General features: G+C 44.9%; 1 protein-coding gene across 1 annotated transcript in view; it reads left to right on the top strand.

The window, feature by feature from the left end:
* Positions 1 to 252: 252 nt before the first annotated feature.
* PHYHIPL (phytanoyl-CoA 2-hydroxylase interacting protein like) overlaps positions 253 to 23,321 on the top strand; it is a 49,290-nt gene continuing 26,221 nt past the window's right edge. Inside the window, exon 1 of the mRNA XM_006132124.5 lies at positions 253 to 634. Coding sequence (XP_006132186.1) covers positions 526 to 634 — 109 coding nt within the window. The 5' untranslated portion in view covers positions 253 to 525. The remainder of the gene's footprint in view (positions 635 to 23,321) is intronic.

Here is a 23,321-nt window from a genome sequence, read left to right on the forward strand (position 1 = left end):
ATTCGGGATACTGGGGCCTCGTGTGGTGGGGCCGGCCACATGCGGGAGGGGTCCCCCGGGGGCATGCGATGGGCTCCGCCGCGGTGAGGGGAGGGAGGCCGCGAGGGCCGGGTCCCGAGGCTGGGCAGGGCGGTGCCGGAGGCCCGGAGAGGCGGCGGGACACTCCCCCTGGCAGTGGGGCTGCAGCCTCTCCGCCCGGGGGGAGGGGGGACGCCTGACGCCGCCGCTCGCTGCTGTAGCTCCAGGTCCCGCTGCCGGCAGCGCCGCGTGGCGGGCGGGGCGGCGGGAGCTTGCGGCACTAGGACTTTGACTCAGCAGCGCCGGGCTGCGGGCGGCGGCCCCTTTAAATGCGGAGCCGGCTGTCAGCGCGCGTCTCTCTGCCGCCCCCTCCCAGCTCCGCCGCAGTGACAATCCGCGCGCCCCGGCCCTGCCTCCACAGGCAGCGCGCGGCTCCGCACCACCGCGCCAGCCGCCGAGCCCGCCGCCCGCCGCTTGCCGCAGCCCAGGGAGAAGGAGACCGGCACAATGGAGGCTCCGCGCCTGGGTCGCAGCAGCATGAGCAGCCCCACCAGTCCCTGCGAAGATGTGATCAAGAACCTGAGCCTGGAGGCGATCCAGCTCTGCGAGAGGGACGGTAGGTCCGGGCTCCGCGAGCTAATCCTGGCACAGCCTGACACTGCCCCGTGCACGCCGATCCGAATTGATCCCGCGGCGCACGGCCTTTGTCAGCCGCCCGTTTCTGTTGTGTACCCCCCCCCCCCCCGGCCGCCGAAGAACAAAAGGAAGGGAAAAGGGGGCTGCACCGTGTTAGGGGACCCACCCCTCTTGGAAATCGCCCCTTCCCAGGCAGCGCGGCTGCGTTCGGGCTCTCACTCGCCTGCTGCCCTTCGCGCCCCGCAACGTCATCGCGGGGTTCGCTCCGAGACAGGCATTAGCGAGCTAGCGGCAGATTTGCAGCAAGGTTCCAAGTCTAGAGACCGGATTGCAATGATTTGTATTAGCCATGATCAGGACTGGAGCTCAAATTCCTTTGTAGCGTTTGTGTCCTAGGGTAGTTGTTTTATATAGAAAACATACATAGGCGTCTGCTAGCTGTCGATTGCTGGTGCAGAAACTTGTTGCCAATTCCTTTTTAATGTTTGTTTTTGAATAATAACCCAGAGAATGAATTATCACCCTGTTTCTCAAAATGGGGTTTGGAGTGCTAAGGGAGATTGGGAAAGAAGGAGTGGGTTTACGTATTTCAGCACCATAGACAGAAACAACCTTCATGATTCTGGGCAATGGTTCAAAAATTGCAAAGCATCTGTACAGAATTGGCCAGATACATCTGGTAGAATGTGTGACTGATGCTATACATTCTGTGCCTTAATATTAAAACCTTTGCTTTGTAAATAGAGTTCTAAGTCTAATGCTTAATAGAATTGGAGTAAAAAAGGCTCTAAGTAGGAACAAAATTGGTATACAGTGTCGGTAGTTGTGCTAAATGGGATAGTTTGACAGTGGAAAAATGAAGTTTTGTTTTACAGTGCAGAAGCAATTTTAAGGATTAGCACAAACAATTACAAGGTGGTAATGAGGAGCCAAGAAGGAACCGTTTATATACTAATATCCAGAAATTTAGGGCTACCAATTTTAACTGAGGTTTTTATTAATTATACACAATTATGTCTAACTTCCAAGAGAAACATGATACTCAAATAACAGATAAACTTGTGTATAGAAAAATGACATGAGTAAAAAATTTTCTGTTTTGCAGAATAAAATTTAGTCTTGTGTTCAGTTATCTGAGTTTTTCTTGTCTCCTCGTTTTGACATTAAAAGCATAAATAACTTCAACATAATTGGATAGTATTTTTCAGTTTAAGTAGTGAAAGAACAGAACTGAATTTGTGTATTTAGTGAATTTACTGAACATTTGGGTTATTATGCCAATGAGTTAATCTATGTGGATTAATTTAACTTTTTTGTCCATGTGGATATATGTTTGGAGCATAATTATTGTAGGTATCAGTTAATTATGGAAATAATAATTCTGATTTTCTTTAGTATTAAGTTACAAGTATGTCATTGTTAAATATTTCAGTACTTTTGATTTAACCAGAGTTGATCATCTCAAAGTTGAGGTTTTGTAAAGTCTGATATTAAAAAATAAATGTTAAAGAAACTGAGAAAGTATTTCAGTAGAGCTTTCAGTTACTTTTATGGCAACATTCTTTTTGTTTTCATATTTTAAATATTGATTTGTATTTGATTCAAGGTAGAATGTGTGCTTTCATCACTATATTTACACCTAAATCATTGGTTAGGAAAACTTAATTATGTATACATAGAATATATTTGAGCATCTAAATCATTACCTATATTTAATCAGTGCATTTGTGTGTATATATATTATTTATTATTTATTTTGATGCACCTTCTTGAAAGGCTTTTGTCATTCAAGAAAAAGCCTTGTTGTTTTGTCAGACATATACAGGTTGAACCTCTCTAGTCCGGCACTCTGGTCTGGCAACATTCATGGTCCAGCAGTTAGTCGGAAGTTCACTTATTATGAGTGTGGCCAAGTTTTCTATGGTCCCATAAAGGTTGTTTACAGCCACCTGCCCTGGCTCTTAGAGTTCTGTGCTATTATTTAGTTCTAATTTACCCCACATGTCTTCTAAGAGCCTAGTAAACAGTGGAAGTGTTGGCAGACAATATTGACCTCTGTGGTTTGGCAAATTCTCTGGTTTGGCACCAGTCAGATCCTGAGGGTGCCAGACTAGAGAGAGTCAACTGTATATATATGAATCACGGATAACAGATAAAATAAAGATTTTGTTGGATGTTGATAGATGGAGAAGCATACTGTGATGAAATTAACTTTGCAGTTACAATTTCCTCTAAATCTGAAGGAATAGATTGCTGTTGTTTGACAAAATTCCCTTACATTTGATTTCATACATTGGAATAAACAAATTAAATAGTCTTTAATTTTTTGCCTTCCCCCAATCCAGGGTTAATAAAATCTACTATGTTAATTGCTGCAGTCTTCTAATTGAGTTAATACACTGTAATAAGCAGTACTCAGATTTTGTTGAAGTATCTCATGCAGAAGAATTGATTTTTCTTTTTGGCTTTTTAAAATCAAGAATTTCCTGTTTAAAGTGTCATCACTATAAAACAACAAGTTTCTCTTCTGTATATCTGTTTTTTCAGGTTAATCTTCATGCATATTAAACCCCAATACCTGATCGATTCATTGCTTCATGAAATACACATCTAAATTTTGAAAAGATGCACCTGCATTTCACATGAATTTTGTGTCTAATTGGCCATAGAATTGCACTAGAACATATTTGAGTATTTCCAACAGGTGGCACTTAAAAATAAAAAAAATCATGCTTTGAGTGAACACAAAAACAAGTAGATGAGCCTGGGTATCTGTAGCGTAGAGTGCAAGAATATATTTAAGCATCTAAATTGGTACCTACATTTATCCTGTGAATTTGTGTGTATACATATTATTTATTATTTATTTTGATGCATCTTCTTGTAAGGCTTTTGGTGCTCAGGGTAAAATGTGCCCCACTGAAATCAATGAGGATTTTGTCAGACTTTCTAATAAAAATGAATGTAAATCCTTTAAAAATGTCTTTTTCTATGCAAGGTTTATAAAATTAAAAGGGCAGGCACTAATTTAAAAAAGTGTGAAAAAAACCTATGAAAAACAGAACTGTGCCTTCAGTTTTAACATGGGTCGGTTAGGGCACAGTTGCACTTCGCTTTTGCTGGGGCTTTGTAGATAAGATCTTAGTGTAAGGAAGTTTTTTTCTCAATAGTTGCACAAACTGTCCCCATCTTTATTCAACTTCATTTCTGTTTTCATAATTATCTTCTCCTTTCCCTCCTTGTTCATCTCCCTCATTGCTGTTTGCACACTTCAGATATGTGTAATTAGTTATCAACCAAATTAGCTGACTTGTAGCTAAACAATACATATTTAGTTCTCTTAATCTTTTCTCATAAATTAATCTCTTCACTCCTGTGCACATTTCCTTTACGCTTCTCTGGTCTCCTTCCAGTTTGTCTGGAAAGAGGTACCCTGAACTGAATTAAATATTCCATGTGTAAACACAGCAGAGCCAGATAGGGTATGTGTGCACTACAGCTGGGAGTATGCCTCCCAGCTCAGGTAGACAGACATATTCAGATGGACTTGTGCTTGGCCATGGACTCAGATGGACTTGTGCTTCCCTATGATGCAACATTCACACCACTATTTTTGGCATGCTAATTTGAACAGATCTCATGAAAGTCTGTCAGCCTGAGCTAGGAGATGTGACCCTGGTGACTAGATGCCAACGCAGGTTCAGGCCTCACAGAACACTTACTCTTACTCGCAAATCAATCTTGCTTACCTGTGCATTACTATTACTCAAATACATAGTAGATTAGAATGAGTTTAGTATTTTATAAACTGTATGTAGAATACAGCATGTACTGTTTCCCCTCAACTATACCTCATGTTATATAGTGATACCAAGAATTTGCACTGTAAACCTCTATGACTAAAAAGTATGTCATCTGAAGAAGTGGGCTGTGCCCACGAAAGCTCATGATACCATCGACATGTTTTGCTAGTCTATAAAGTGCCACCAGACCATTTGTTGTTTTAAAAATGTATCCTGTACAGACTAATTCGGCTACCCCCTGAAGCTTCCTTTATGACTATGTAACTCATCAAAGAGGGAAAAAGCCTTGTGTTATGCAGATGATGGTCAGTAACAAGATGTTAAATCCTGTTCATTAGATGCAAATGAGCCATCGTGTGAGATCAAGGACCAAGGACTTTAAGTGCCCTCCTCCCCAACCCACTTCCATGAAGAAGGAACCTTCATGGCAGTGGTTGGGATCAGCTTGATGTCTGAGCGAAGAAGATATAAAAATGCTTCACAAGGAAAAATGATAATCTCTTTGCTGTTTAAAGGCCAGAGACAGTAAACTAAAGCAGAGGTTCCTGGGGTAAACCTAGGTCCATCCTGACAGACATTTTGAATTGACAGATTACTATATCTCTGCCCTCATAGGTGGTAGCTCATTTGTGCATATGTGATTAGTGCTTTAACCTGTAAATTACTCTCATCACTGTCAAGGATTATCTGGCCTCCTGACTACTACCCCGTGTTACTCATCCATGTGGGCACTAATGATACTGCAAGGTGTGACTTTCAACTGATCAAGAGTGACTACACGGCTCTAGGGGCACGGGTGAAGGAGTTTGGAGTGTAGGTGGTATTCTTTTCAGTCCTTCCCATCAAAGGTAGGTGCCCAGGCACAGAGACAGACCTTTGAAGGAATGGTAGAAGGGAGAACAGCAAAATAGAGACAATGGATTTCAGGAAGGCAGATTTTAGTAAACTCAGAGAGCTGGTAGATAAGGTCTCATGGGAAGGAAGACTAAGAAGAAAACAAACTGAAGAGAATTAGCAATTTTTCAAAGAGACATTATAAAGGGCTCAACAGCAAACTAAACCACTGAATAGCAAAGATAGAAAGTATGGCAAGAGACCACATTGGCTTAACCAGGAGATCTTACATGATCTAAAAATCAAAAAGCAGTCCTGTAAAAAGTGGAAACTAAGTCAAATTACGAAGGGTGAATATAAGCAAACAACACAAGTATGCTGGGGCAAGATTAGAAAAGTGAAGGCATAAAACAAGCACAATTAAGTTACAGACATAACGAATAACCAGAAGACATTGTACAAATATATTAGAAAAAAGAAGAAGACCTGGGACGGGGTAGGCCCATTGCTCAGTGAAGAGGGAGAAACAATAACAGGAAACTTGGAAATGGTAGAGGTGCTTAACAAATTTTTGTCAAGAAGATTGAGTTAGAGTTAGGGTTAGGGTTAGGGTTAGGAGCTGGGAGAGGAGGTATCTGAGCCTTCTAACTACCATCTTTAAAAAGTCATGGAAGTTGGGAAAGTTTCCAGAAGACTGGAAAAGTGCAAATACAGTGCCCAGTTATAAAAAGGGAAATAAGAACAACCCAGGAAACTACAGACAGGTCAGTTTAACTTCTGTGCCAGGGAAGATAATGGAGGAAGTAATTAATTCATCTGCAAACAAGTAGAAGATAATAAGGTGATAGGTAACAGTCAGCATGATTTGTAAAGAACAAATCTTGTCAAACCAATCTGATAGCTTTCTTTAATAGGAGAGGGTATGTCTACACTACACCTCTAATTCGAACTAACTTAGTTAATTCGAACTAGGCTAATTCGAACTAACGCATCCAGACTAAAAAACTAGTTCGAATTAGCATTTTGCTAATTCAAACTATCATGTCCACATTAAGTGGACCCTTAGCCGGGGTTAAGGATGGCCGGGAGCAGTGCCGGCAGGGCATCAGAGGAGGACTTAGAGCGTGGAGCTGCTGTCTCAGGCTAGCCGAGGGCTGTGCTTAAAGGGACCCGACCCGCACCCTGGACAGACAGTTCTCAGGGGTGCCCCGCTTGCAAAGCAGTCCTGGCTTGGAGTGCCCGGAGTACCCACACTGGGCACATCACAGCACTCGGCCATCAGACCGGCTGCACTTGCCGCAGGCTGCCATCTGGGGAGAGGGAGAAACTGGGGGGCTGCAGGAGAGTTTCCACCCCCAGAAGCCCGCAGAGCCAGCCCAGTCCTCCCCATCGGGGGCTCGTACCCCATTCCTCCCTCACCTCCTTCCACTTACCCTTCCCTAGCCCCCCTTCCTGATGTACAAAATAAAGGACAATTGTGTTCAAAAATAGAATCTCTCTTTATTGAACAAAACTGGGAGAGACCGGGAAAAGGAGGTGGGAGAGGGGAAGAGAGAGGCTGGGAGAGGGGAGGGCAACTACAATGATCAGGGGTTTGGAACAGGTCCCATATGAAGAGAGGCTAAAGAGACTGGGGCTTTTCAGTTTAGAAAAGAGGAGACGGAGGGGGGATAGGATAGAGGTCTATAAAAGCATGAGTGGGGTGGAGAGGGTGTATACAGAAAAGTTCTTCATTAGTTCCCATAATAGAAGGACTAGCGGACACTAAAGGAAAGGAATGGGTAGCAGGCTTCAAACTAATAACAGAAAGTTCTTCACAAAGCAAATAGTCAACATGTGGAACGCCTTGTTGCAGGAGGCTGTGAAGGCTAGAACTAGAACAGAGTTTAAAGAGAAGTGAGATAAAGTGATGGAGGTTGGGTCCATGGAGTGGTAGTAGCCAGGGGGTAGGAGTGGTGTCCCTGCCCAAAGTTTGTGGAAGGCTGGAGAGGGATGGCACGAGACAAATGGCTTGGTCACTGTCTTCGGTCCATCCCCTCCAGGGTCCCTAGGGTTGGCCGCTGTCGGCAGACAGGCTACTGGGCTAGATGGACCTTTGGTCTGACCCAGTACGGCCATTGTAAGCTCAGGGCTCAGGGTCGGGGGTCTTAGTGAACCACCTTGATTTTCATGCACACCTGCTCCTGGGTGGCCAGTCTGGCAGCTCTCCTGCCCTAGACGGCTGCTTTCCTGTGCCTAGTGTGGAGGTCGTGGACGAGGTCCACGATGTCCGCACTAGACCTGGCGGGTGCCCGCCTCTTGCGATCCCGGGCAAGCTCCTGGGAGCCGCCAGCCTGGTCCCAGGAAGAGGGGAAGGGCTGGGGGGCATCGGGTGGCTGGCTCGAGCCGTGCCGGTACAGGGTCTGCTAGCTGGGTGCTGGCAGGCTTGCACCTGGCACGGGCACTGTAGCCATCCCGTGCCCCTTTAAGGGGTCCGGGGCCGGGAGGGGGGCATACCAGAGTGGCCACCAGGGAAACCTGGGGAGGGCTAGCCTCCCACTAGTTCGAATTAAGGAGCTACACACCCCTTAATTCGAACTAGTAAGTTCGAACTAGGCTTAGTCCTCGTACAATGAGGTTTACCTAGTTCGAACTAAGCGCTCCGCTAGTTCGAATTAAGTTCGAACTAGCGGAGAGCTTGTGTAGCGCCTATCAAAGTTAATTCGAACTAACGTCCATTAGTTTGAATTAACTTTGTAGTGTAGACATACCCATAACGAGTCTTGTGGATAAGGGAGAAGTGGTAGAGTGGTACACGGAGATTTAGTAAAACATTTGACATGGTCTCGCATTACTTTCTTATCAATAAACTAGAGAAATACAACCTAGATGGGGCTACTATAAGGTAGGTGCATATCTGGCTGGATAACTGTTCTCACAGAGTTGTTATTAATGAGTCACAATCATGCTGGAAGGGCATAACAAGTGCAAATCCACAGGAGTCTGTTTGGGACTGGTTCTGTTGAACAGAACCAATGATCTAGATGGTGGCATAGAGAGTGCATTTATTAAGTTTGCAGATGATACCAAGATGGGAGGGGTTGCAAGTGCTTTGGAGAATAGAGTCAAAATGATTTAGACAAACTAGAAATGGTCTGAGGTAAAATGGATGAAGTTTAATAAGAACAAATGCAACGTACTCCACTTAGGAAGGAGTAATCAGTTTCACACACACAGAATGGAAAGTGACTATCTAGGAAGGAGAACTGCAGAAAGGGATCTAGGGATCATAGTTGACCACAAGCTAAATGAGTCAACAGTGTGACACTTTTGCCAAAAAAGCAAACATGATTCTAGGCTGCATTAACAGATGTGCTGTGAGCAAGACACCAGAAGTCATTCTTCCGTTCTACTCTGTGGTGATTAGGCCTCAATTGGAGTATTGTTTCCAGTTCTGGGCACCACATTTTAAGAAAAATGTGGAGAAATTAGAGAAAGTTCAAAGAACAGCTACAAACATGATTAAAGGTCTAGAAAACATGACTTATGAGGGAAGACTGAAATAATTTGACTTGTTTAGTTAGGAAAGTAGAAGACTGAGAGGAGACATGACAGTAGTTTTCAAGTATCTAAAAGGGTATCACAAGGAGGAGAGAAAAAAATTGTTCTCTTTGGCCTCTGATGATAGGACAAGAAGCAATGGGCTTAAATTGCAACAAAGGAGGTTTAGATTAGACAATAGGAAAAAGTTCCTAACTGTCAGGGTGGTTAAACACTGGAATAAATTGCTTAGGGGGGGATTATGGCATCTCCATCACTGGAGATATTTGAGAGCAGGTTGGACAGACATCTATCAGGGATGATCTGAATGGTGCTTGGTCCTGCTGTGAAGGCAGGGGACTAGACTTGAGGATCTCTCCAGGTCCTTTCCAGTTCTAGTGTTCCATGATTTTATGAAATGTTTAGATATTTTATTTCAGGATTGGCTACAGATGCTGTCCTTGGAATAATTTCTAGAGCCATGGTCGCCAACAGGTCGATCGTGATCGACTGGTCGATTGTGGGGCCTCGACCAGTCGATTGCGAGGTGTCTGGTTCCCACCCCCCCATTTTCCCTCCAACCCCAAGAAGCCCCACTACTTACCTCCAGATAAAATGGAGGTAGTGCCAGCTTCCCATGGGTGGGCAGAAGTCCTGCAGCTTAGCGCCTTTCTGAGGATTCCGGAAGTGCGCTGGCTGCTCTGCCAGGCACACTGCAGGAGGGGGCGTCGGCTCCGAAGGAGGAGCACGGCACTTCCTTGCACTGGCCCAGGAGGGGTGAGTTGGCGCGGGGTTTTCCTGCACCACGGGGGTCGGGGGGCCAACCCCAGAGCAGACACGCATGGCGTTTCCCTGTACTGTGTGTGTGGGGGGGGGGGGGGGGGGAGTCGGGCCCGGAGGAGGAACGCCCTGGCTTCCCTTTGGGGGGGGGGGAAATCCTGCAAGGAGGCAGATGCAGGAGACTCTGCCTCCACTGGCACCCCACCCACTCTCCCCACCCCCATCTCCCCAGCCACAGAACTCTGTCCCCACTCCCCTGTCCCAAGCCACAGAACTCTGTCCCCACTGGCACCCTGTCCCCAGCTGCAGAAACCTGTCCCCACTGGCATCCTGTCCCCTGCCAAAGCACCCACTAGCACCCTTCCCAAGTACTATGTCCCCTGTTCCCACCAACACAGTTGGGGCCACATTAGTGAAGCTTTGGGGAGGGATTTTTTGCATCTCACTTGTGTGGCCTCACCTGACTTTTCTTGGGTCAGTGACCCCTGACTCAAAACAGGTTCTCTGCCTTTATCAGAAATAAAGACAATGCAGAAACTTTTTGTTTGACATAGTATTTTATTTAAAAATGAAGCCTGGCCAAGAAACCCCCAACTGGGGCCAAGCCCCCATCTGGCCACAGCAGCATAACACTCCTGCACTCCCCTTTCTCCCAGACCCTACATCTGAGCCTATCATACACTGGAACCCACTCATCTGAGCTCCTCATATACCCCAACCCAAATTCCTGAACCCTTACATCCAGAAGTCTGTGGCTTGCTTAATACCCTAACCCTACATCTGACCCCAACACTGTCTGCCCTGGCGCCCCCTCCCCGAACCTGTGCCCCTTTATCCACCTTCTGCATCCAGATTTCCTCCCAGAGCTTGCACCTCTCACCCCTTCCCACACCCAAATCCCTCATTCCCACCCCAGAGCATACACATCCCGTCTCAACCCAGCGAGGTTCCAGCTAGACTGCAGGGCTGTGTCTAGACTACACCCCTTTTTCAGAAAAGGGATGCAGATTAGACACAGCGCAATTGCAAATGAAGCAGGGATTTAAATCTTCCCCGCTTCATTTGCATAAACATGGCTGCCGCTTTTTTCCAGCTTGGGGCTTTGCCGGCAAAAAGCGCCAGTCTAGACAGGGATCTTTCGGAAAAATAAAGCCTTTTCCGAAAGATCCCTTATTCCTCTTAAAATCAGGAATAAGGGATCTTTCGGAAAAGGCTTTATTTTCCAAAAGATCCCTGTCTAGACTGGCGCTTTTTGCCGGCAAAGCCCCGAGCCGGAAAAAAGCGGCAGCCATGTTTATGCAAATGAACCGGGGAAGATTTAAATCCCTGCTTCATTTGCAATTGCGCTGTGTCTAATCTGCATCCCTTTTCCGCAAAAGGGGTGCAGTCTAGACACAGCCCAGGAGTTTTTCAAGATTCAGGAGATATTCCAGAAAAACACTTCTGCATCCAGGGATGCATTTGTTCTTCCTCTTCTTTTAGTGGAAGAGCAAACATGATCTTTTTGTCACCCCTATATTTCTCTTTCCACAAGGAATAAGGAGGCTTCCAAAAGAAGGGTTTTTTCTGACATTTGGTCCAGTCTAGAGAAGCCAAATTTTGGAAAAACCTCTTCTTACAGAAGAGTTGGGGAAAAAAAGCAGCAGTATAAGGGTTGAGGATAGCAATTGATGGAGAGGAGGAGAATAGAGAGGGCAGGGCTTCAAGAAAGGGGTGGGGCTTCAAAGAAGGGGAAGGGCAGTAGATCTTGGCTTGTTCTGTCGTTTAAAAAGTGATATTGGGTGTAAAAAGGTTGGAGACAACTGTTCTAGAGCCTCAGTTGATTTGGGGTAAGTGACAGGTATCTCTGAATATTTGGTAATTTTTGGTGCAAGTGACCACTTATCACAAAGTCCAGCTTACATGGGTGCAAGATAAACTGATCTAGTGACCAGCAGTTCACATTTGTTACTGACGTGTTGAAACCACCAATTTGGTGTGTTCGCCCTGTTTTTGACAATTTGCCCTGAGATAAGTACTCAAAGCCACGAACCACTACAGGCAGTGTGACAGGCTGGTCTGTCCCACCAGCAGTGTAGACAAACCCATAGAGTGTGTGTGTCACTTCCGTACTCTATACCTTTGGGTGTGCAGCTCAAAACAGCATTGTCTTTTTTCCCGTTAATCTGCAAACTTCTGTCTAATTTCTGTCCTCTATTTATATTTAGGACTTTTAAATTATCATTATTACTGCTTTCCATTCAGATTTCAGATTATTTTTTCCTGGATGTAATACTCTGCTTATTACCTAGTGGGATCTGTTTTATCATTTTCTGTCCATGTTTTTAAACTCCTCCAGTATTTGCAACTCTTCGAGGGTATGTCTACACTACCCCGCTAGTTCGAATTAGCGGGGTAATGTAGGCATACCGCACTTGCAAATGAAGCCCGGGATTTGAATTTCCCGGGCTTCATTTGCATAAGCGGGGAGCTGCCATTTTTAAATCCCCGCTGGTTCGAACCCCGTGCAGCGCGGCTACACGGGGCTCGAACTAGATAGTTTAGACTAGGATTCCTATTCCGAACTACCGGTACACCTCGGGCTTCATTTGCAATCCCGGGCTTCATTTCCTCTTAAAATCAGGAATAAGAGACCTTTCGGAAAAGGCTTTATTTTCCGAAAGATCCCCGTCTAGACTGGCGCTTTTTTCCGGCAAAGCCCCGAGCCGGAAAAAAGCGGCAGCCATATTTATACAGATGAAGCGGGGGATATTTAAATCCCCCGCTTCATTTGCAATTCCTACTTGTCTCATCTGCATCCCTTTTCCGGAAAGGGGGTGCAGTGTAGACACAGCCTAAGGGTAGTTAAACATCGGAAAAAATAGCAATGGAAGTTAGAGGTGTTTAAGACAGGTTAGACAAACACCTGGTTAATATTTATTCCAGTCTCAATGCTAGAGACTGGATGACTTAAAGAGATCCCTTCCAGTTCTACATTTCTGTGATTTGGACTAGTATAACTGAGATCGGAATCTGTCTCTAAGTGTACTTCTACACAGCAATGCTATTTAGTCCACGTCTATACTACAAGCAGTTATTTTGACATAATGTCAAAATAATGTCAAGCTGGAGGATTTCTCTAACCCTCATTTTATGAAGAGTAAGGGAAGTCAGAAGAAGAGTGCTCTTTCTCGGACTTCCTGCTGTGTAGACAGAGCCAAAAGCCAAAATAAGCTGTCTTATTGACATAGTTAAAGTTGTAAAGCTTATTTTGGCTTTAGCCCTGCTGTGTAGTGATTTGTCCAGGGTTTGGACAAAATCTGTACTTCTGCTTTCCTCAGAGAATAATGATAATTTCAAAATAGTTATTGCAAAATAGCATTAGTGTGGACACTCTGGTGCTGCTAATTCAAAATAATTGGCCTCCAGAGACCTCTCACAGCTACAGCTCTTACCTCTCTGGCCACACTTTGCATCTCCACTGCTCTCATCCTCCTGCAGAACTTAAAAATCCTAGCAGGAGAAGGGCTTCTCCCATGTAGCAAGCTATGAAAGCTCCATGTGACACAGCAGTAACCAAGGCACTCATGAGTGACCCCAATGCTCCATCAGAGACTACCACAGCTGCCAGCACTCCTGCTGTTCCCTTGGCTGCCATTAACCAAGGATTCAGGAGAGCTCTGGCCTGGAGTGGTGCAGAGATCCTGGATCACAGTAGAAGCTAATCAGATTGGTCAGGCATGATTTGCCCTTCATGAATCCATGTTGACTATTCCTGATCACTTTCCCCACTTCAAGTGCTTCAAATGCTTCCTTGAGGATCCCCTCCATGATTTTTCTGGGGACTGAGGTAAGGCTGAATGGTCTGTAGTTCCCTGTATTGTCCTCCTTTTTTTAAAGATGGGCACTACATTTGCTGTTTTCCAATCATCCGATCTTCATGAGTTTTCAAAGATAATAGCCAAAGGCTCTGCAATGACACTTGCCAACTCCCTCAGTACCCTCGGATGCATTAAATCCGGGCCCATGGATTTGTGTATGTTTAGCTTTTCTAAATAGTTCTTAACTTGTTCTTTCCCCACCAATGGCTGTCTACCTCCTTCCGATGCTGCGCTGCCTAGTGCATTTGTCTGGGAGCTGACCTAGTCCGTGAAGACAGAGGCAAAGAAAGCATTGAGTATTTCAGCTTTCCCCACATCATCTGTCACTGGGTTACCTCCCTCATCCAATAAGGCCCCCACACCCTCTCTGATCAACCTCTTATTTCTAACATGCCTGTAGAAACCTTGTTATCCTTCACATCTCTTAGTAGCTGCAATTCCAATTGCGCTTTCACCTTCCTGATAACTCCCCTGAATTCTTGAACAATATATTTATACTCCTTCCTAGTCATCTGTCCAAGTTTCCACTTCTTGTAAGCTTCCTTTTTGTGTTTAAGCTCACCAAGGATGTCCCCGGTACGCTAATCTGGTCGCCTAACATATTTGCTTTTCTTGCTGTGCATCATGAAGGTTTCTTCCTGTGCCTTCAATAAGGCTTCTGAAAATACTGCCAGCTCTCCTGGACTCCTTTTCCTTTCATGTAAGCATCTCAGGGAATCCTGCCCATCAGTTCTCTGCTGGAGTCAAAGTCTACTCTTCTGAAGTCCAGGGTGTGTATTTTGCTATTCTCCTTTCTTCCTTTGGTCAGGATCCTGAAATCAACTATCTCATGATCACTGCTTCCCACCTCTACTTCCCCTACTAGTTCCTTTCTGTTTATGAGCAGCAGGTCAAAGCTGTGCATGGCCCCTGGTCGGTTCCTTCAGCACTTGTAGCAAGAAGTTATCCCCAACATTCTCCACAAACTTCCTGAATTGTCTGTGTACTGCTGTATTGGTCTCCCAACAGATGTCAGGGGGTATGTCTACACTACCACCCTAGTTCGAACTAGGGTGGTTAATGTAGGCAACCGGAGTTGCAAATGAAGCCTGGGATTTGAATTTCCCGGGCTTCATTTGCATATTACCGGGCGCCACCATTTTTAAATGTCCGCTAGTTCGGACTCCGTGCCCGCGGCTACACGCGGCACGAACTAGGTAGTTCGGATTAGGCTTCCTATTCCAAACTACCGTTACTCCTCGTGGAACGAGGTGTACCGGTAGTTCGGAATAGGAAGCCTAATCCGAACTACCTAGTTCGTGCCGCGTGTAGCCGCAGGCACGGAGTCCGAACTAGCGGACATTTAAAAATGGCGGTACCCAGCAATATGCAAATGAAGCCCGGGAAATTCAAATCCCGGGCTTCATTTGCAACTCCGGTTGCCTACATTAACCACCCTAGTTCTAACTAGGGTGGTAGTGTAGACATACCCAGGGTGATTAAAGTCTCCCACGAGAACCAGGGCCTGTGATCTGGAAACTTCTCTCAGTTGTCCAAAGAAAGCGTTATCTACCTCATCCAGCTGATCCGGTGGTCTATAGCAGACTCCAACCACAACATCACCCCTGTTGCTTCCACTTCTAAACTTAATGCATAGACTCTTAACAGACTTTTCTCCCTCTAAATACTACAGCTTCGAGCAATCATACTGCTGTCTTACATACAATGCAACTCCTCCTCCTTTTCTCTCCCACCTGTTCTTTCTGAACAGTTTATACCCTTCCATGACAGTGCTCCTGTCATGTGAGTCATCCCACCAAGTCTTCGTTATTCCAGTCAAATCATAGTTCTTTGACTGGACCAGGGCTTCTAATTCTTCCTGTTTGTTTCCCAGGCTTCTCGCATTTGTGTACAAACACCTTAAATAAGCAGTTGATTGCCTACCTTCTCCATCCGAATCAGGGGTCCCCCTTTGTTGCTCATTCCTCCTTGGGATTCTTCCCTGTGTCCAACTTCCTCACTTACCTCAGGGCTTTGGAGGTAACAACAGCAGTTCTATCACCATCCATACCTGGCTTCCTTCTGAGAGATTCCTCAGTTATTAAATGCATCTTTGAAGGGCAGGAGTGTAGTGAAAAGATTTTAAAGAATGGTGAGTGTCCCTAGCCCCCTTCCCAACTCCCTCTCAAACTCCCTGTTAACAGCCCCTGGTTGCAAGGTCCCTGGTTGCTGACTCACTACTTTATAAAGCCCTGGACTGCTTGATAGCCCCTCTCCCTGATTAAGGCTCAACCAATGAGCAGAGGCTTCTAGATTTCAAATCCTGATTAGAAGCTCACAGCTTCCACCTGCCAGCCACAGCACTCACTCTGTGAGGGAAGGGAAGGAAAAAAAAAATTGCAGAGCCTCAATGGGGTTTGGTCCTGCATCCAGCATGAGCCAGTACTGAATCAGGCTGCCTATCGACTAATCAAGTAGTCAATAAAAAATGTATCGACTACTCAATTAATTAAATACCCACCTCTTAACATCCCTAGTTTGCGGACAAGTGCCAGGAGTGGGCCACTGATCATGAAGAGCTCCTTTGCCAACCAGGAGCAAAGGAAGACCACCTGGGACTAGCTGGCATGCCAGAACAATGCCCTGTGCTCCTCCCCCACCTTGGTGATGGAGTGCATGGTGTTGTGCATAGAGCGGGCCACCAGCCACCTCTCCATCCCCCCCACCATGGCTTCCCCTCCTGGTCTCTGTAGGGGTCACTAGGGCCCTGAAATACGGGGCAGTGGGACCTCTTGAGAAGATAAAGAAGGGAAGGCACCACACCCATCCCCATCCCTGAGCCTCTCTTTCCTTGACCCCCAATCCAGATTCTTTACCCAATCCCTCCCCTGGTATATGTCCCCCCCAATAAACCGTCCTGTTTTTTCAACAAACATGTCTTTATTATTTGCTCTTTAGGGGAGGGGGAAGGTGAGGGTGGAAAGGCTCACACAAGGAATGCAGAGGGCCCCTTCAGGAGAGGCACAGGAGAGAGTCTCACAGGTGGCTATGGACGAGTGTCCCTCACGGCCTTCCTGATGAGTGCAGCCTCCTGATGTGCTCTCCTGATGGTTTTGCTGTCTGACTGCTCAAATTCCCTGGCCAGATGTTCAGCCTCAGCCCCCCACCCTGGCAGACAAGTCTCTCCCTTGCTCTCACATAGGTTGTGGAGCACACCACAGGCCACCACAACAAAGGGGAAGTTGCGCTCGCTGAGGTCCACATGGGTGATGAGACTCCTGAACCTCCCCTTTCAATGACCAAACACATAGTCCACGATTATGTGGCTCTTGCTCAGCCTGGCGTTGAAGTGGTGCTTGCTGGGGTCCACGCTGGCATTCATCCTGCAGGTCTTTGTCCTCATCTTGCTGGAGCAACATGCGAGCAGTTTGAAGTACTGTGTCAGGAGGTGCAGCATGAGGCCCATGAGTCAAGCACTGATTTTTAGCAGATGTTTATGAGCATAATTCCACCAACATCACTGGCAATATATGTGTACAAGGGGAAACTGTAGCCCTTAATGATAATCCACCAAAGAGATTAGCATTGGTGCTTTTCAAGAATAATCCACCAGGCAGGCAAATAAATAAACTGTACGATGCTGCAAGGTTCAGGACATTTGTCTCACTTGTATTTAGACCAGGACTTGGAAAAATATGGCCTGTGGGCTGGATCCAGCTCGCCACTGTCCTGCGACCCAGTGGGAGCCTTGTGCAGACTCCCTGCCTGCCACACCCTCACACGCCGTTCAAAGTGGCCTGCTTCAGGAGCTATGTGCTCTCTGAGCATGGCATACCCCTGGGAGGGGAGCTTCATGTGCTGCCTCCACCCCCAGCACAATCTCACAGCTCCCATTGGCCAAAACTGGCCAAGGGAGCTGCCTAGACCATTCTTGCAGCACAGGAATTGTGCGGAGGGCCCCTACAAGGGGTGCGTGGTGCACGGGAAGCACATGGCTCCTGCAGCTGGCCGCTTTGAGAGACGTGCAGGGACACAGCAGGCAAGGAGCCTGCCTGAGGGTCCCCCTGGGCTGCTGGCTGGAAACACCTAAGGTAAGCGCTTCACAGCCAAAGCTTACCGCTGGCACCTCGTGCCCTCCCTTCCCCCAACTTCCCTTCCGCACTCCTGCCCCAAGTCAAAACCCAAACCTTCTGCACTCGCTATCCTGCACCCCCTTCCAGACCCTACACACCAATCCCCTGCCCCAAGTGTCAATCCCCTCCATCACCCAAACTCCCTCCCAGATCCCAATCCCCCACCCCGAGTTCCCTTTTGCACCAACCCCCATCCCAGACCCTGTACCTCCTCCATTAATGTAATAGAATGCATCCCTTGACAACTTTCCAAATTCTTGGAGTGTTTCCCATCAAAAATTACTTCCCATTCTGCTGTAGCTAAATTGTTTGTATCTGATTTTGATTGTCTGATGGTTTTAACAAGGATACTGTCTTTCTGTGGGCCAAAACTTACTTACCTGTTGCTGTGTAACATGGATGCTAACGTGTATGTGTTTATATTTTGTGTGTGATCTGTGTACCATGAAAGAAAAAAAAAAGATAGGATCTATTTGTGTGTTTAGAGCCAAGTTCTGCTTTCAGTTATACCAATGCAATCCTGTTGACATCTCTGGGGTTGCACAATAGGTAAGGACATAATATAATAATTAGTGAACCAAACTAACATGAAGATACAAATATGCATGAGCATTCAAAGACCATTCATTAACCATATTGCCAATTATTAAGACTATTTTTTATTTAGAGCATATTGTATCACATTAGGGGCACGGCACGTCTAAACTACATTCCTCTTTCAAAAGAGGAATGTAAATTAGGCAAATCGAAAGTGTAAATGAAGCATTGATTTAAATATCCCATGCTTCATTTGCATATTTGCATCTGAGTGCTTTTTCCAAAAAGGGTTTTTCGAAAGTCAAAGCTCAGTTTAAAAGCAGTTCTTTCAAAAAAACAAAACAAAACCCCTTTTTCAAATGAACCCATACTCCTGAAAAAATGAGGAGTCTGGGTTCTTTCAAAAAAGGGTTTTATTTTCAAAATAACCATGACTAGACTGTGCTTTCACTTTCGAAAAACCCTTTTTTGAAAAAGCACTCAGACACAGGGGCAGCCCGTGACTATAGGCAGACTCGGCCGCCGCCTAGGGCGCCGCTGCCCAGAATGCCCAATGATGACATCAGTCCATTGACAGCCCTGTAGGTGGGGGCGCTGATCGCGCGTTCCACCTGGGGTGCCAGCTGCCGCAGCCAGCCTCAGACCGCTCCTGCTCAGACACGAATATCCTGAATATATGGGTTTGGTTTTTCATGTTACTCTGAAAGGTTACAATTGATGGAAAACTCAGAACTAGATGATTTAACTTTTTCCAATGTAAATGGAGTCTTGAACAAATAGTCAAGTAAGACAGAGAACCTGCACATAGTGGCCCAGATTCAGAAATGCTGTAAATGTTACTGTACATGACACATTGTTAAACAGATGTAATTTACACACTTATGAGGCATGAAGATGGGATTTTAGCAGAGGTTATAGCCAATAGGAAAGTTTAAACAACAGGGAGGACCCATTTTGTCATTTTCTCGCGCCCTTTTATTGGCTGCTTTTCCTGGTGCGACTCTCACTAATATATAAATTATACTCCTATTTATGCCAGTTTAGAAGTCTGTAATTGTCACCATTATTTGTGTTACCTCTGATTTTGGTGAAGTCTTTCATGGGAAACTGCCTACTTCCAAATTCTGTTATTTTATTATGAATTTTTTGCATAAAATCCTAGAGCTAAAAGTGGAACTAACTATTAGCTGAACAATAGCCATGTGCCAGGGAATTATCAATCTGAAAACTCCTCCCACAGTCCCCTTAGAACTAGAGATGTGAAAGGTTAACCAGTAACCATCACCCTTAATGGATGATGCTTATTTGTTTAACCGGTGGGAGCCAGAGCAGCTCCCCACCTGCCATGGGCAGGGGGGCTGCTTCTGCCCCGCGGGATCCATTGCGGACAGTGGCTGCTCCAGGCATCCGGAGCAGGCTGGAGCAGTCCCTGCCTATAGTGGTGGGCCACTGCAGCCTGGCCATGGTGGAGAGTGGGGGTGGGAGGAAGCACTTGTGACCCCCTCCCTTAATTGGTTAACTGGTTAAACATGAAGAAAACTTCACATTTAACTGGTTAGCCAATTACATGGGATTTTACATCCCTAGTTAGAACCAGAGCCATGACATTTAGGTCAGATGGCAGGCAGAGGATAATTGTAAAAGATATCCTCTGGCTTTTTCCTGCATAGCAAACTATAAACAACAAATAGTATTTGTGAATCCACTGGCAGAAGATGATGCTTTATTTTAATTGGCTTTGGCTATAAAGAGTGCCACTGCAAGTGAATGTATGTTTCACAAGTTTGTTTTGCTTTGAGAATAGACAGTCATGCTTATTATTTCTCTGTGTTTTTTGTTTTGTTTTGTTTCTGTTTACTTGATGATAGGTGCTCATTATTCCATTGTAGTCAATCATTTCCAGGTACTGTTCTCTATGAATTTGTTTGACTGATGGATAATTTCTCATGCTTCCACAGTGCAGTAGACTGCACTGTTACTGCTGTGAGAAGTGGCTGAGATCATTTAGGCTGAGCTGTTTGCATTAGGATTGGAATTATGGGAGTGAAAGCATGATTTGCTTGCTAATACAAATCATATCAACTCTGTAGCCAATCTGAATTTTCAGTATCTCAGCACAGTGTATCTGGGGTGTAGCCCTCTAGCACGAGCCTATATTTTTAATATATTGTCCAAATGATGAATTGCATGCAAACTAGACGTGGGGGAAAGGGGGTGTGTGTGTGTATGTGCATGTATACTAGTCATGCTATAGCTAAGGCTCTCTCCATTGTTAATGTCTAATTTGACTGTTAAGATAATATCAGAGCTGAGACTCCATGAGCAAAATCATTGAAGACCAAAAGCAACTATTACTTTATTTTCCAGTTTTGTAAAAAAATCACTCCTGTGAATATTTAATAAAATGTTTGAAATGAATGTCTTCAATATCTCTGTGTATAATTCTAGAAAAGCCTTTGTGCGTTAAATGAAAAAATCAGTTGGCAAGTTGTCCATGCTGTGAACTTATGTATTGTGAATTCTAAGGTAAAAGTGGAGGGTCCTCGTGTAATTAAAATTTAAAAAATAGTGATTGTGCACATAAGATAGCTACTTTTCAGTGAGAGATTCTAATAAGATTTTTTTTTTGTATCATCCTTCCACCACTTCAGACGAAATGGTTCCGCTGCTTGTTTTCCAGGTAATGAGATAAATTCAAAAGCAATCCCAGAGTGCTTTCAAGTCTTTTCAGCTTGGTTATATCACTTCCTAATTTTTATCACGTCTCCAACAGTGACGAGTGAAAGCCATGAATGATCAAAAGAAACTTCTGTGCTCTTTTCTTTCTTTCACTCATAGCTAATTTCTGAATTGAAATATAATTACAACTTTAAATTAAGTGTGTGTATATAGTGAAATTATATGAATTATAATTATGCAAATTATATTTTATATAATGTTGTTTCTAACCAATTGTCAGCATTTTGGTTCAGCTGCAGCAGTGACTATCACAATGGGTTTAAAATTGATTAGACTATTTGAGTTGAAATTTAAATCTGGATATGGCAGAGAGAGATAAGCCTGTAATAGGAGTATAAAGGTTCTGCATCTAGTCTCAGTGAAGATGGCATTTTGTGTTTATTCTGTGACTTTGAGCATAAGATTTTAGTCCTTCAAAGTGAGAACTACACACAAATCAGTAGCTTCCTTGGCTTCTCGTGAGAGGATCAAGAATCCCTTGGACTGTGTACTGGTTACATAACTAAATCTCAGACTGTGAAATGGAGTTGTTTCAGAAGCATCTGTTCTCTAATTCCAAGGGAGGACATTTCCCATTATGTGGCATTGCGGACCTAGTCCATTTGGTTGTTAATCTTTTTTCTTTTGAATTTTCAGCCAGAGGATGTATAATACTTGTGTTTTTTCTTATATTCCCCTGTTATTGTTCCCAGGTTGGCACATCAGGAAAATGCAAAATGAAAGGGTAGGTTTAAACAGAAGTGGCCCTATTTTGATTTTCATGTTACAGTTCTCCATTCCTGCATTATCAGGGTTATTTTCATTTTTATCTCTCAGGCTTTGTCTACACTGCAGGGTTTTTGCGCAAGAAGCTTTTTGCGGAAGAGATCTTCTGCAAAAACTTCTTGTGTAAAAGCACGTCCACACCTCAAAAGTGCATCCATGCATTGTGGATGCTCTTGCACAAGAAAGCTCTGTTTGCCATTAACAGAATGGCCATCAGAGCACCTGTGCTTTTTCTGATAGGCTCTTTTTGCACAAGAAACCCCTGTGGAGTGTCCACACATGCCTTTTTGCACAAGAGCTGTAGTGCAAAAAGAAGTTATTCCTCGTGGGGAGAGGAATAACTCTACCAGCAAAAGCCCTCTTTTTTACCAATTTACTTGTGCAGAAACACACCTGAGGTGTGGACACACTGTAACTGCCACTGGGTGGATTTGAACCTGGGACCTCTAGGAGCTGAGTATAAGAGCCTCTACCCTCTGAGCTAAAAGCCAGCTAGCACCCAGCCCCTATGGTAGAGGTTTCTTGATCTTATCTGTTGCTGTGGTCTAGGTGCCACTGCATGGGTCAGTGAACCACACTAGGTGTGTGGGTTACAGCTCTGCCGTTTTTTGCACAAAAACAGCTGTTTTTGCACAAAAATCTTGTAGTGTAGATATAGCCTCAGTGATGTTTCAGCAATGAAAGGTCAATTCATCCATAAAGAACTAGCAGAGAAGCAAAAATGAAAACACTTGGCTTCCAGATCCCAGTGCTAAGTCCTTTTCAATTGGGATTTTGGACTGTTTCAGAGCAAGTATCTCCTGATTTAGGATTAGTTTAAATTGCAACTTCTATTTGCCCTAGAGTTTATTTCCTTTTGTTAAACTGCTCATTGAGTGATTCGCTACTAGGCTTCAGCATGAATGGATGGGCATGTATCAGTAACATCTGGAGATGAGAATGGACATAATGATGAGCATACAGGGGAAAATTATATCCTGTATAGAAAACTTTTTCAAGAGTAAGTGACAAAGGGAAGCTTTAAAGGGATATTTGCCAGTGCGATTAATCTACTTTGCAGACAGTATTAAATGAAGTACCCCAGGCATTAGTCCTGGGGCCGGTTTTGTTCAACATCTTCATTTATGAGCTAGAAGAGGAGCTGGATTGCACCCTCAAAAAGTTTGCAGATGACACTAAGCTCGGGGGAGAGGTAGATACTCTGGAGAGTAGGAATAGGGTCCAGAGTGGCCTAGACAGATTGGAGGATTGGTCCAAAAGAAATCTGATGAGGTTCACGAAAGACAAGTGAAGAGTCCTGCACTTGGGATGGAAGAATCCCAAGCACTGTTACAGGCTGCAGACCGACTGGCTAAGCAGCAATTCTGCTGGGGTCCAGCAGTTCTGGACCTATGGATTACAGTTCTGCTGGGGTCCATCCTCATTGCCTCACATCCAGCAAGAAGCTTGATTTGAGGCAATGTGCCCTTGTTGCAAAGAAGGCTAATGGCATATTGGGCACATTAGTAGAAGAATTGCTAGCAAACCAAGGGAAGTGATTAATCCCCCTCTATTTGGCACTAGTGAGGTCACATCTGGAATATTGTGTCCAGATTTAGGCCTCTAACTACAGAAAAGATGAAGACAAATGGAAAAGATACATCAGAGGTCAACAAAAATTATTAAGGAGCTTGGGCATATAACTTATGAGGAGAGGCTGAGGGATTTGGGCTTATTCA

Source organism: Pelodiscus sinensis, chromosome 8, assembly GCF_052426305.1.
Source record: "Pelodiscus sinensis isolate ZL-2025 chromosome 8, ASM5242630v1, whole genome shotgun sequence".
In the NCBI taxonomy this organism is placed as follows: Eukaryota; Metazoa; Chordata; order Testudines; family Trionychidae; genus Pelodiscus; species Pelodiscus sinensis.